This window comes from Brachycentrus maculatus, unplaced genomic scaffold, assembly GCF_059751285.1.
Source record: "Brachycentrus maculatus isolate JH-2025_06_01 unplaced genomic scaffold, ASM5975128v1 h1tg000475l, whole genome shotgun sequence".
Classification (NCBI taxonomy): Eukaryota; Metazoa; Arthropoda; class Insecta; order Trichoptera; family Brachycentridae; genus Brachycentrus; species Brachycentrus maculatus.
The window spans coordinates 902,262-915,508 of record NW_028281222.1 but is presented as its reverse complement, the minus strand read 5'-3'; the positions used below and the strand labels follow the sequence as shown (position 1 = coordinate 915,508).

The 13,247-nt window shown below is 36.3% G+C and overlaps 1 protein-coding gene across 1 annotated transcript in view; it reads right to left on the bottom strand.

Moving 5' to 3' along the window:
• RyR (Ryanodine receptor) overlaps window positions 1-13,247 on the bottom strand; it is a 240,618-nt gene that overhangs the window by 12,427 nt on the left and 214,944 nt on the right. The window contains exons 99-107 of the mRNA XM_088272014.1: window positions 12,249-12,345; window positions 11,340-11,474; window positions 10,418-10,511; window positions 8,065-8,217; window positions 6,587-6,704; window positions 4,651-4,808; window positions 3,428-3,558; window positions 1,882-2,037; window positions 433-640 (exon numbers count right to left, since the gene is read on the bottom strand). Of these exons, the coding sequence (XP_088128140.1) occupies window positions 433-640; window positions 1,882-2,037; window positions 3,428-3,558; window positions 4,651-4,808; window positions 6,587-6,704; window positions 8,065-8,217; window positions 10,418-10,511; window positions 11,340-11,474; window positions 12,249-12,345 (1,250 nt within the window). The remainder of the gene's footprint in view (window positions 1-432; window positions 641-1,881; window positions 2,038-3,427; window positions 3,559-4,650; window positions 4,809-6,586; window positions 6,705-8,064; window positions 8,218-10,417; window positions 10,512-11,339; window positions 11,475-12,248; window positions 12,346-13,247) is intronic.

The window sequence follows — 13,247 nt, the reverse complement described above, 5'->3', positions numbered from 1 at the left end:
GAATTACACAGAATTTTACCGTCCGGCACGTCAGTTAGGGTTTTAAAACGACGATTAGCTTGTGCTTTTGTCCATCTTTTTTCGGATTGGCGCTCTTGATCGGTGCGTGAACACGTTGCACGTAAATTTGATCACGCTAAACTGTCGTAGTCGCTTTCATTTTTCAAAACCGGACTGCCGGACGGTCAAATTCCGGGTAGTGGACAATCGCCCTAAAGATAAGTAAAAAAGTAAGCTACACACAGTGTGTAAATTTGATCCCAATTAAAGCCGTGATGGGCTCCTGGTGATAATAAAACATTCAGTAGATGGTCAGTGGCCCCTGAGGTAATATTTTACAAAAATGGCGCTATATAAGTTATCCAAATTTATTATATTTATTATTATTACTGATGTTCTCTGCGTGGATCCACTGTGACCTGTTGGCAGTACCTGTTTCCCGTTGTGCGTCACAGACTGCAGGATGGTGCGTAGGGTCTTGAAGCCGACGGCGACGTCCAGGAGATGCGCCGCAAAGAAGAAGTTGTTGAAGTTGCCCATCACGGAGAAGGTGAAGTACCACAGGGAGTACAGGAAGGAGTTGTCCGTGATGGTCACGCCGGCCTTCCACACCTGGTAGCGCCAGTCGATGTTCAGGATGCTGGAAGATCAGTGATTGACTTGAAAACTGTCTGAGAATATTTTTTGAGATGTTTGACTTTGGCCAGTGTCTGTACACAATGGATTTTTCAGTTTTTTGGACACGTTGCGCGTGGCAATGAGGATAGCCTGGAACGACTTGTTGTAATTGGTAGCATGGAGGGGAAGAGAGGGAAGGAAGATGGACCAATTAAGTTAAGGCAGCAGCAGGCACCTCGGTGGTTGGAGCGATACGTGCAGCGCAGTCAAGGGATACCTGGAGAAGAGTCATTGCTTCCACAAGGGTCACAACCCTCAGTAATGAGGAGTAAGATGGAAAATAACAAGAGTAAGTCCCTCTCCAAGCACAAGAGCTCAGTCTCTTTATTGGAGAGAACTGCGTTATTAATTTAAAAATTGTAAAAGTAGAAATGTCTAGAAAATCGTTTTGTTGAAAATGTCTAGAAAATCAATTGTAATGATATTTTCTAGAGTTTCTTATGTATGTGATTATAATCCAGGATTCGGACCTCACATACGAATAAAAGAGTTTCCGCTCGATAAAAAGCTTCTTTTCATCTCACCAATAGATGTCTCTAGTTAAGTTTTAGTGATTCAAGAACAATGTTTCGAAATTGGTTAATATATAAAGAACTTCCAAGAATTTGAGTAGTGTGGTTGTCAATAATGGGTAGAATTGGTGAACGTTACATGTGTGTAAAGTGATCACTTAAACTAGTCTATGACGGTCTTCAGCCCCGTAAATGCCCAGATTTCTATATCCTTCTTCATCTTTGATGAGACGTCAAAAAATAATATGAGAAATAAAATAGCTTATGACATAATCAGCATCATAAGTCCTGTATTAAACCAGACTTTCAGACCGTTATAGGCTGGTTTAAGTGATCACTTTACACACGTGTAACATTCACCAATTCTACCCAGTATTGACAACCACACTACTCAAATTCTTGGAAGTTCTATATATATGAACCAATTTAGAAACCTTGTTCTTGAATCACTAGAACTTCACTAGAGACATCTATTGGTGAGATGTAACAAAAATAATATGAAAAATAACTCCTATAATTGGAGATAATCAAGAATGGTGAGCAAGGTTGGACATACTCAAAATGTTATAATTGAATTTGTCAACTGGAATTGAATTAATCTGTGATTTTGGGGGATTTAGTCCGGAATCATGTGGATTTAAGACTGACATGTCCATAACTGCACTACGGAGCTTGCTGATGTCGTACTTACAAGTGAATAAGACCGCTTCCTTCCTCCTCCTGGGACGAGAATGAGGTCTTCTCCATTCCGAGAAGGTTGGAGATGGAATCGAAGTCGTATGTCTCCGAATACTTTTGCCGGACTTTCTTCTTCACGAACTTGTCCCAGTAGTTCACTGGGAACGATCTGAAAAGAGACATTGTATATAAGAAACAAAGTGACAGAAAGAAGTTATAGACATTACAAAGAAAAGAAACCTAGAGTAGGTACTTTAGCCATGAAGGGAGAAAAATACCAAGTAATACGTTATAAATAATTTTTATTTATTAATTCTCTAATTTTATATTTATTTACAATTATAATACTAAAGTCTGGAGCGTACTGTTGTATTGAAGCGAAACGTGGACTATCGGTCAGAACACGGAAGGAACAACGAGGTATCAAGCTGGGCTGGGGAGTCTAGATGCTAACTAAATAAAGTGCACAACAGCAAGCCGAATGGATAGGCCTTAATATAAGACACCCAGACCTGCTTCTTATGAGTGCGGAAGGTATATGCGAAGGCACAAACTACAGAGGACGACCTCGCTTAAACTACATGGATCAAATAATCCTTGAAATGGGTTTTAGTAGGTACGCCGAGTTGAAGAGACAAGCGAAGGATAGAGACGGGTGGAAACTGACCATGAAAGAAGCAAACCAATCATCATTAATCAGTCTAGAAAAAAAGCAGTTAGCTTCGAAACCGGTTGACATTTAAATTAAGTTATAATAAAATATTTACAGTGATTTTAAAACAAAGTTATATTTTAATTGGTAAAAAAATCACTGTTCCTTCCAAATTTGTGTTTTTTTTTAAAAAGAATTTGTATATTAAAATTGTATTCATAAATGTATGCGAGAAAAATAAAGAGACACAGTTCATCGACTTTATTTGTTTATAATATTGTCCCCGCCACATATAACTCCTTTAAAATCGTATATAAAGGGTGGAGGACAAATTTTTGTGTGCTCAGATAAGATTAAAATTTAAACGTATATACGTCGCGCTTGCTCTTTGTCGATTGGCGTCGCTTTGTTCTTCTCGCCCTTATAAGTGTTTTATAATTTTTGATAAATAAATAATTGTCTTCATTTGTGAGTTTCCGTCTTCCTCATCATCAGTGTTCCAGTACCGTTAGAAGTAACAATCACTTCAAAGACAAACTGGCGAATCGCCAGCTTTATGAGTCAGTGACAAATTGACCTTGGCCGGCGATTCGCCAGCTTTGTGTTGCAGTGGGTTTGCTAGCTTAATGAGTCAGTGACAAATTGACCTTGGCCGGCGATTCGCCAGCTTTGTGTTGTAGTGGGTTTTGCCAGCTTTATGAGTCAGTGACAAATTGACCTTGGCCTGCGATTCGCCAGCTTTGTGTTGTAATGGGTTTTGCCAGCTTTATGAGTCAGTGACAAATTGACCTTGGCCTGCGATTCGCCAGCTTAGTGTTGTAGTGGGTTTTGCCAGCTTTATGAGTCAGTGACAAATTGACCTTGGCCTGCGATTCGCCAGCTTTGTGTTGCAATAAATCGTACTCACTTTGCGCTTATGACAAGTTTATCCCAGTGACTCTTGATGTCATCATCCTCGGGCTGTTCCGCAACGTACAAGCCGTCAAACTCAAGACGTCTAGCTATCTCCTTTTCTCGTTTGAAGATAGCCAGCGGTACCTGCGAATAGAAAGAGACAAAGTCATGGATAAGCTATATTATTTAACCATTTGCGCTAGGCTACCGTGCTGGAGGTCCCGGGTTCAATTCACAAGAGGGTCAAAATAAATATTAGTGATTTTTCAGCCTAATATTTATTTAATATGACCCTGGACTGGTAGCTGAAACTGTTGAGGCTGATCACCTTACCTTCGTGTATTTAACGATCAAGACAACACTGCTTCTACACTATTCAGTACCCTATGCATCATTGGGTGCGGATAAGGGTTAGAATATAAACTACAAGTATTTGATTTTAACAGTAAACAAAAAATCGAAAGATGAAAATGAAAAAAGTTTGCAAATATACGTATACTAAATGAGTAATACGTTTAAAAGAAGAAGTACATAGATTTGTTTTTTATTAAATTTAAGAAAAATTTAAAATTTAAACAAACTTAAATAATTGTGTCGCCTACTTTCAAAATCCGCCAGATCCAATTTTATAAGATTTTAAAATATATGTATACTCTATCGGAATGCCAATTGTGGATTTTATTGTTTAAAATATTTATATACTTGAAAACCCTGCTAAAAAATACTTAAAAACAGCGTTGTATTTGAAATTCCGCTATATTCATGAAACTTGCCTTCTGACCCATATCGGCCAATCAGAGAGCGGGGATAGGTCAAAGATGACGTCAATATCGGTTTGTCTAGTGTTTTTTTTTTCAATAATGAATAATTTTCTAAAAAAATGGGATAATTTTATATTTCATAATATTTAATCTAAAGATAGACAAATCTTTGAAACATAAATGTTACCCGGAAAAATATGCAATTTTTGGAAAATAGATTTACATGGATCTGGCGGATTTTTAAAGTAGGCTACACAATTAATGTCTATCATACAGTCGTTGTGGAATGAATACAGTCGTTGTAAAATTGACTTACATGGATCTGGCAGATTTTGAAAGTAAGTGTCACAATTAATGTCTATCATACAGTCTTTGTGGAATGTATAAAACAGTTTTGGAGCTATAAAAAATTAGTTATTCTTATAGTTGGAACACTCAAGATGTTGTAGAAGAAGTTATGAAGAGAAATGGATACCTTGAGATGGTAGTAAGCAATCAGCATGGCCAGGGAGCAGAGAGAGTGTAGGGCGGCCGCAAGTCTCATGACATGCTCCATATAGAAGAAGTCTTCATCTACGTGAACCAGTTCTATCGGGTCCTCTTCTTCACCGCTGCTGTTCTCCCCACTGCCTCCTAGAGAAAACATACAAACTCCACAACTACTTTCTCACTGCCTCCTAAAGAAAACATACAACAGATTATCAAAGATTCAAACTCCACAACTACTTTCTCACTGCCTCCTAAAGAAAACATACAACAGACTAACAAAGATTCAAACTCCACAACTACTTTCTCACTGCCTCCTAAAGAAAACATACAACAGATTATTAAAGAAACACTTCTTCATCTGTGAATTCGCAATTAAATCTTGATATATTCAACTTATGTTTATAAACATAATACTGTGTGGTGTCGTTCACATTAGCTTCACCTTTAACCTCCAAGCTGCTCGATTTCGAGTGTCAAACTTTCCGTCCTGTGCTGGATTATTTTACATTACAATATTTTTGACAAAAAAAAACATATTTTTGCCTATTTTTTGTGGTGAAACTTTCGGATATCCATCATAGATGTTCACAGTGCACAATGCACTTTACTTATTATGTTTTTATGGTGTATTTACACAAAAATATTAACAATTACGGACTCGCGGCCTAAAGTATGGCGGCTGTATAGAAGCACGAGCCGACCGGAAGTATTCACAATAAAGTTGACACTAGATTAAAATAATTTTGATATTTTATGACAATAAATCAAAGAGATCTAATTTATTCATGCCTCGAACCAAATTTAAGTGCAAAAAATTATCCATAAGTGTTGATATAAGTACGTAAAGTTGAAAAACGACTATGCATGCGATCCGCAGTCAACGGTACTTCTATAAAAACGACAATAGATGCGATCCGCAGCTTACGGGTTAATATCATTTTCATCACCTTTAATATAATTTTGTCTGCCTCCATAGTGCAATGGCCAGCACGCTCGGCTACCGTTCTGGAGGTCCCAGGTTCGATTCCCAGGGGGTGTCAAATGAATATATGTCAAGTGATATTTTCACTCTAATATTTATTCAATACTACCCTGGACTGGTACCTGAAGCGGAGGGCTGATTACCTTTCCTTCATGTGTTTACGATCAAGATAACACTGTTTTTGTATAATGCAGTGCCCTATGCGCCATTTGGGTGCGGATAAGGGTTTGAATTGAAAACGTCTAGAAGCAATAAACGACACCAGACACTGATAGCAGCTGCACATTGCAGATAACAATGGTGGATTCAAGGAACGAATTCCACAGAACGATGGAACGACCAACGTGGCTTCGCTCGTCTTAGGGGATCGAATAACGTCTGGAGATAACATACTGTCTGGAGGAGAACAAAGGATCTGGAGGGTATAAATAGGCAGAGCTTCCAGAAGCTACCATCACAGTCAAGCCGATTCCTCCATCGGGAGCGCAACCTGCCCGACGACGTCACCGTCCTTGACCAGTGATCGCGGTTGATCAGTCCAACACTGCGACCCACTATGCGTCTCTACAACCAGCACCGAACTCCGCCTCGGACTGTTTGTGCTTCGTAGACATCGGGAACCGCTACGCGTCTATTATAATGTATCACTGATTATAATAAATAAATACCAATAGTTCAATCAGAAGTGTTATCACTACAATCCCTGGCCTCACCTACCACCGAGTCCAAACATATATAAACGATTTGAGAGTGATAGGAGAGTTTGTATAGAAGGAAAAATGAAATCAAGTACTTACTCTCAACCCGGCAGGCTAAAACAAAATGGAGAAATATAAAGTCATTGTTTAACAGATCATAGTAATAAATAACTTGATGATCTGAATTCAAATCACAGGGAGTAAAATAATGAATAACAAAGACTCAGTCAATGATGACTCACCATCGCCGGAGCCGAGTCCACTGCCGGATCCAGATCCTGAACCGGATCCTGAGCCGCTGATGATGTCCGCTATACTATCTCCGCTGCCTTCCTCGTCATCCTCGCCCAGAGTCGTCACCTGAACACATCAATTGTTTCATCATTACTGGGATCTATATTGCTCACACCTTTCAACAACTTCATATAGCAAAAATCGACATTTGGAAGGCCCAGAAAATGTTACGTAACCAATTTGGTTACGTATTGCATATTTCTAGCTCTTGATATATATCGCTCACTCCTTTCAAGAACGTCATAAATAAAAAATCGTCAATTTTTAGTTGTGCATGTTTTCGGAATGCTCAGAAAATGTACTATATCCCAGCAAAAGAGGCATATTTTTAACTTAATATTTACCCGCTACAGGGCAGAAAGTGCTGTTTTTGCATTTTGAAGAAAAGGTATTGTTTAATATATTTTTTTTATATACTAAATATTTTTCAAATGGAGAAAAAACCTTCAGGTTTTATCTAAAAAGATCTGTTGCACAGTAAAAAGTTCAAAAAGTGTCTTTATATTTATTTTTAATACATTTTATATATTTTTAAACTTTAAAAACGATCCCCTGAAAAATCAAGTTTTTTGAAATATGACGTTGTTGAAAGGAGTGAGCAATATGTCTACACATATGAAGAAGAATTGGAGTCTGGCCATTTACAGGGCTTACGACTTATATGGAATTGGCTGGTTCAATTGATCATTTCATACACCTTTTTTTGCAAAAATTCTTGAAAAAACTGGACTGTTGACTGTCGTCATCAGACCTTCCGTTCCGCTAGAAGAGGGTTTGATATTTTGTGTCTTGGCTTGGTATATAGCATGGGTCGGCAACCTTTTGTTGTAAAAGGGCCAAATATTTTTCATGGGGATCAGTGCGGGCCGCACTTGCAGTAGGTATACATACAATATTTATGTACAAATATTTTAGTTTTAAAAATAAAACGCTAATTGTATATTTTAACGACATTTATTGTCAACATTTTGAGTGTGTCCAAATACTTGTTCACAAAATCTGGATTATCTCCAATTACAGGAGTTATTTTCATATTATTTTTTGACATCTCATCAAAGATGAAGAAGAATATGGAAATCTGGGCATTTACGGGGCTTACGACCGTCATAGGCTGGTTTAAGTGATCACTTTACACACATTCACCAATTCTACCCATTCTACCCATGACGGTCGTAAGCCCCGTAAATGCCCAGATTTCCATATTCTTCTTCATCTTTGATGAGATGTCAAAAAATAATATGACATTTATTGTATTTAATAAAATCAATGAGATTCCCTTCGCTCCCTTTCTCGCTTCCTTTCACTCGATTGTGTATAATATCGTTCGTCATGAGAATCTCGCGGGCTGCACCAAGATGTCTCGCGGGCCGCAGGTTGGCGACCCATGGTATATAGTATCTCAACCGATATCGATATTCTTATTTACCTTATAGAAGAGAAGCATGAAATTGATGCAGAAGGCCAGCACGAGAGCCACGTATTTGAGGTTGTAGAAGTTCCTGGCGAGGAAGGACACAGCTCGGTGGGTGTACTGACTGAAGTCCATCTGGCTCAAAGCTGATGGCTGAGGAGCCGTCACCTACAAAGCATTGGCATAATTGTATGTAAAAATAAATGGGGCATTTTTAGTTGAACAGCAGTAAGAGTTGATTTTAGTTTGGTCACCAAAAGGATGAATTTGGTTTCCGAAAGGGTGAATTTTGTCAAAGGGTGAATTCGGTATCTTAATCTGATGACTTTAGTGTCTCAAAAGGATGAATTTGGTTTCCGAAAGGGTGAATTTTGTCAAAGGGTGAATTCGGTATCTAAATCTGATGACTTTAGTCTCTCAAAAGGATGAATTTGGTTTCCGAAAGGGTGAATTTTGTCAAAGGGTGAATTCGGTATCTAAATCTGATGACTTTTGTCTCTGAAAGCCTGATTTGGTCTCTAAAAGAGTGAATTTGATCTCTAAAGCATGTATTTAAAACATTTAAAAAATATATTACATACAAAAATCATATATACACATAATATTCCCGATGAGTACTTTCTATTTCTCATTTAGTTCTCTGAAGAGCTGGATTTAGTCTCTGAAAGACTGATTTGGTAACAAAAAGAGTGAATTTGATCTCTACAGCATGTATTTAGTTCTTTTAATGGCTGAATTTGGTCTCTGAAAATATAAATTTTATCAAAAGGTAGAATTTGGTATCTAAAATGATGAATTTAGTCTCTGAAAGGACTGATTTGGTCACTTAAAGAGTGAATTTGATCTCTACAGCATGTATTTAGTTCTATTAAGAGCTGAATTTGGTCTCTGAATGGATGAATTTTGTCAAAAAGGTGATTTGGTATCGAAAATGATGAATTTAGTCTCTTAAAGACTGATTTGGCCTGTAAAAGAGTGAATTTACTCTCTAAACAGCTGAATTTGATCTTTAAAAGTATGAATATTGCCAAAAGGGTGAATTTGGTATCTAAAATGATGAATTTAGTCTCTGAAAGACTAATTAGGTATCTAAAAGAGTGGATTAATTCTCTAAACAGGTGAATATGATCTCTAAAGCATGTATTTAGTTCTTTAACATCTAAAGCCCGATGCCCTCAAACAAAACGCGCCCAGCGGTGGTGGGTCTGATCTGACCCAGTACAGAAATCGCCTTTTAGGCGTTTTTCTTCGGGTTTTTATATTTTATATATTAATCAAAATAGGCTACATAGCAATAAGATAATGTGTCATAAGTTTTGTATGAGAATTTTCAAGTTTGAATATACTCTCATAACAGCTGAATATGATCTGTAAAGTATGTATTTAGTTCTCTAAAGGGCTGAATTTGGTCTCTGAAAGGATGAATATTGCCAAAATGGTGATTTTTGTATCTAAAATGATGAATTTAGTCTCTGAAAGACTGATTTGGTCTCTTAAAGATTGAATTTGATCTCTAAAGCATGTATTTAGTTCTCTGAAATGCTGAATTTGGTCTCCAAAGCATGAACTAAGAGATCATATTCCAAATGCTGAATAAAGTCTTTTAATGGATTAATTTCGTCTCCAAAAGGATGAATTTGGTTGCCAAATAATAAATTTTGTGTCCAAATAATGAATTCGGTCTCTAAAGGCTGAATTTAGTCTCCAAAAGGGTGAATTTAGTCTCTACAGAGATAAATTTGTCTCAAAATATTAATTTGGTCTCCAAAAGGATAAATTTAGTCTCCAAAAGGGTGAATTTAGTCTCTACAGAGCAAAATTTGTTTAAAATATTAATTTAGTCTCCAAAAGGATGAACTTGGTCTCCAAAATGTTGAGTTTGATTTATAAAAGGGTAAATTTTACATTGCAAGAATTATTTTCATTTATTACATAAAAAATCACAAAATATGAATTAATTTGCTTGAATTATTATAAAGTCATATAGTGAAACTTTATAGAGGGATTTGAATTCCCTCTCTTTGGTCCAGGTAGATTAACCCTTACTGGTCCAATGTCGAATCTCATTGGACATGGATTTCTTGCTCTTAGGTCCCATGTCGGATGTTATTTGAAATATTTTTCATAATTAGTATTATTTATTTAAATTCCTAGCTTACATTTTTGTCACTCACTATTACAACAGTATGTGGAGCAGAACACAAAAGATTTTTTTCCAATTGGAATGTAACTGTCTACCTAGTATTTTTTTTTTTAATTTTGGAGACTGGAATGGTCCTTAATCCTTAACGACCAATTTTTAAACCCTTAACCTATTAATGAAATTGGTCCTTAACACATAAGGACCACTTTGTATTATTTTTTGTACCTTCTTGCTTTCTGCCTCGATGGCAGACATGGCGGCTTGTTGGGCTTGTTGAGCTTCACTCCTCTCTTGTGCCTGACGCTTCGCAGCTTCACCTCTAGAAAAAAGAAATACTTATATTATTTCTGACATCTCATCAAAGATGAAGAAGAATACGGAAGTCTGGGCATTTACGGGGCTGACGACCGTCATAGGCTGGTTTAAGTGATCACATTACACACGTGTAACGTTCATCAATTCTGGTCATCAACAAATAGAGACGCCAATAATATAGCAATGTTACCAATTAATATTGGAAAAAACGTTATTTTCGTAAGTTGGCAATGAATGACGTCGCAGAAACGATGGAGTTATTTTAGTAAATAGCTCCATCGTTTTTGCGACGTCATTCATTGCCAACTTACGAAAATAACGTTTTTTCGAAGGCGAATTTTCCAAAAGAAAATGATGACTGAAAATATTGATTATATCGGCTGTTATAAACACTTCACGAGTCTAATACAATCCTTTATTGGTTGAGTATGTTAAATTAGATATTCCTCCCATCTGACAAAGATCCATTGCGACATTTGTAGAATCTACCTACCTATAACCCTTATCCGCACCCCAATGATGCATAGGGCATTGCATCATATAAACGTAGTGTTATCTTGATCATTACTTACATGAAGGCAAGGTGATCACTCTTGCGCTTCAGGAACCAATCCAGGGTAATATTGAATAAATATTAGTGTGAAAAAATCACTAATATTTATTTGACCCCCCCTGGGAATCGAACCCGGGACCTCCAGAACGGTAGACGATCATGCTGACCATTACACCATCGAGGCGGACGACTTTGTAGAATAGTAACCTCAAAAGTCCTTGTAACCAAAGTTTTTTTACTGATTTGGGTTTGGGGGAGAGTCTTCAATGTATCGCTTACCCCAGAAGATCTATGAGTGATGGCGGTGGTTCTGCTGACTCCCCTTCATGAGATCCTTCTCCTCCATCTTCCAGAGAGGTATCTCCTTCCTCGGCTGAAGAAACATTGGGTGACTCGTGCGGCTGTACCTTTATCCTAAATGAACGAAGTACAGAATTTCAATCTATCACATTCCCAACATATCAATAATTCAAGATATCGAGTTCCCAACACGCAAATAATTCAACCCATAAAATTCCCAACATACCAGAATTCAAACTTCTAAATTTCAATCTATTAAACTTTCAAGATGTCAAAATATCAACCTATCGAATTCTCAATGTCCCAAAAAAAACAAACTTCCAACATTTCACATTCCAAAATTTCAACCAATCAAATATTCAACATACAAAAAATTCAACTTGACAAATTTCCAACATTCCTACACATACATATCCAGACATTTAGAAAAATATAACCATATTTTAAGTGGTACTATACAAAGTGATCGATGGATGATAAGGAGAATTTTAAATGACCATACCACAAAGTTAACAATAGTTTCAATATACAAAATAAATATTGTGAATTCAACTCATTTTACTTTTATTTTTTTATCAAAAAATATACTATTTTTTATTTCTATTTAAAAGAAAAATATTTGTGTTTTTATTATTTACAAAAATACTTAAATTACATACTATTTCTGTGAGCCTAAGCGGCACATTATTAGAAATAGGTATCAAATTGTGGTAGAGTGAGTTCGAACCGAGAAACTCTGACTCAAGAGTCTGCGACACTAACCACTGGACCACAACCCGACACCCGATTTGATGTATTGAGATTTTGATATGCTGGGAATATGAAATTGCTATTAGAAATTTGATAATATCTTGACAAAATGTTGTAAATGTGAATATATAGACTCACTGTCCATCGCCTTCCTTGGAGATGTCCAGTCCGAAGGCGGACACCTGCATCTGGGCATCGTCAGGGGCGGACGGCAGTGCGGGAAGATGCTTCGGACCTGTCATCATATTATGTTCTATGGCTCTCGGTAAATGGGCTCAATTTTGTGCGAACACTTGCTATGGACTTAAGACCTTACGGTTCTAAGATCCGTAGCACTAAAGTCAGCAAAAAAGTAGCTAGCGTTTTTGATGCTATATTTTGAAAAGTATATTAGTTTGTTGTATTGTGTCGTATGAAGTGGTTCAAGATAAGAAATTTACTTAGTATTTATTTTAATTTTAAATGGATGGATATTACCACCTTAAGTGAGCAAAGTGTCTTTAAGGCTAATTTAATTTGTTTAATGTAAATTGGTCAATCAAATTAGACATTAGTTTGTCTACTTTTTTTGGAGATAAATTGATAAAAAAAAATAGATATCACCTCATTCACTCTCATTGATCAATTGCAAGGTCAATGAAAGGAAATAAGACATCAGTTTGTCTAATTTCATTGATTTATTTAAAGATCAATACGACATTAGTTAATTGACCAAATAAATTAGACATTAGTTTATCTACTCTCATTGATAAATTTCAAGGTCAATGGAACGATATTTGACATCGGCTTGTCTAATTTCATTGATTTATTTAAAGATCAATATGACATTAGTTAATTGACCAAATAAATTAGACATTGGTTTATTTACTCTCATTGATAAATTTCAAGGTGAATGGAATGAAAGTAAACATCATTGATCGATTTAAAGTTCAATATGAATTCCGTAAATTGACTAAAAGAATTAGACATCATATCTACTTTCATTGATCAATTTTAACTCGTCTACTTTAGTAGATCAATTTCTATACTAGTAAAATGAAATAACATATTAATTGCTTTAATTCATTGAACAATTTAAAGATCAATATATTTTATAAATTGAACAAAAAAAATAGACATCAGTTTAATAACTTTTAT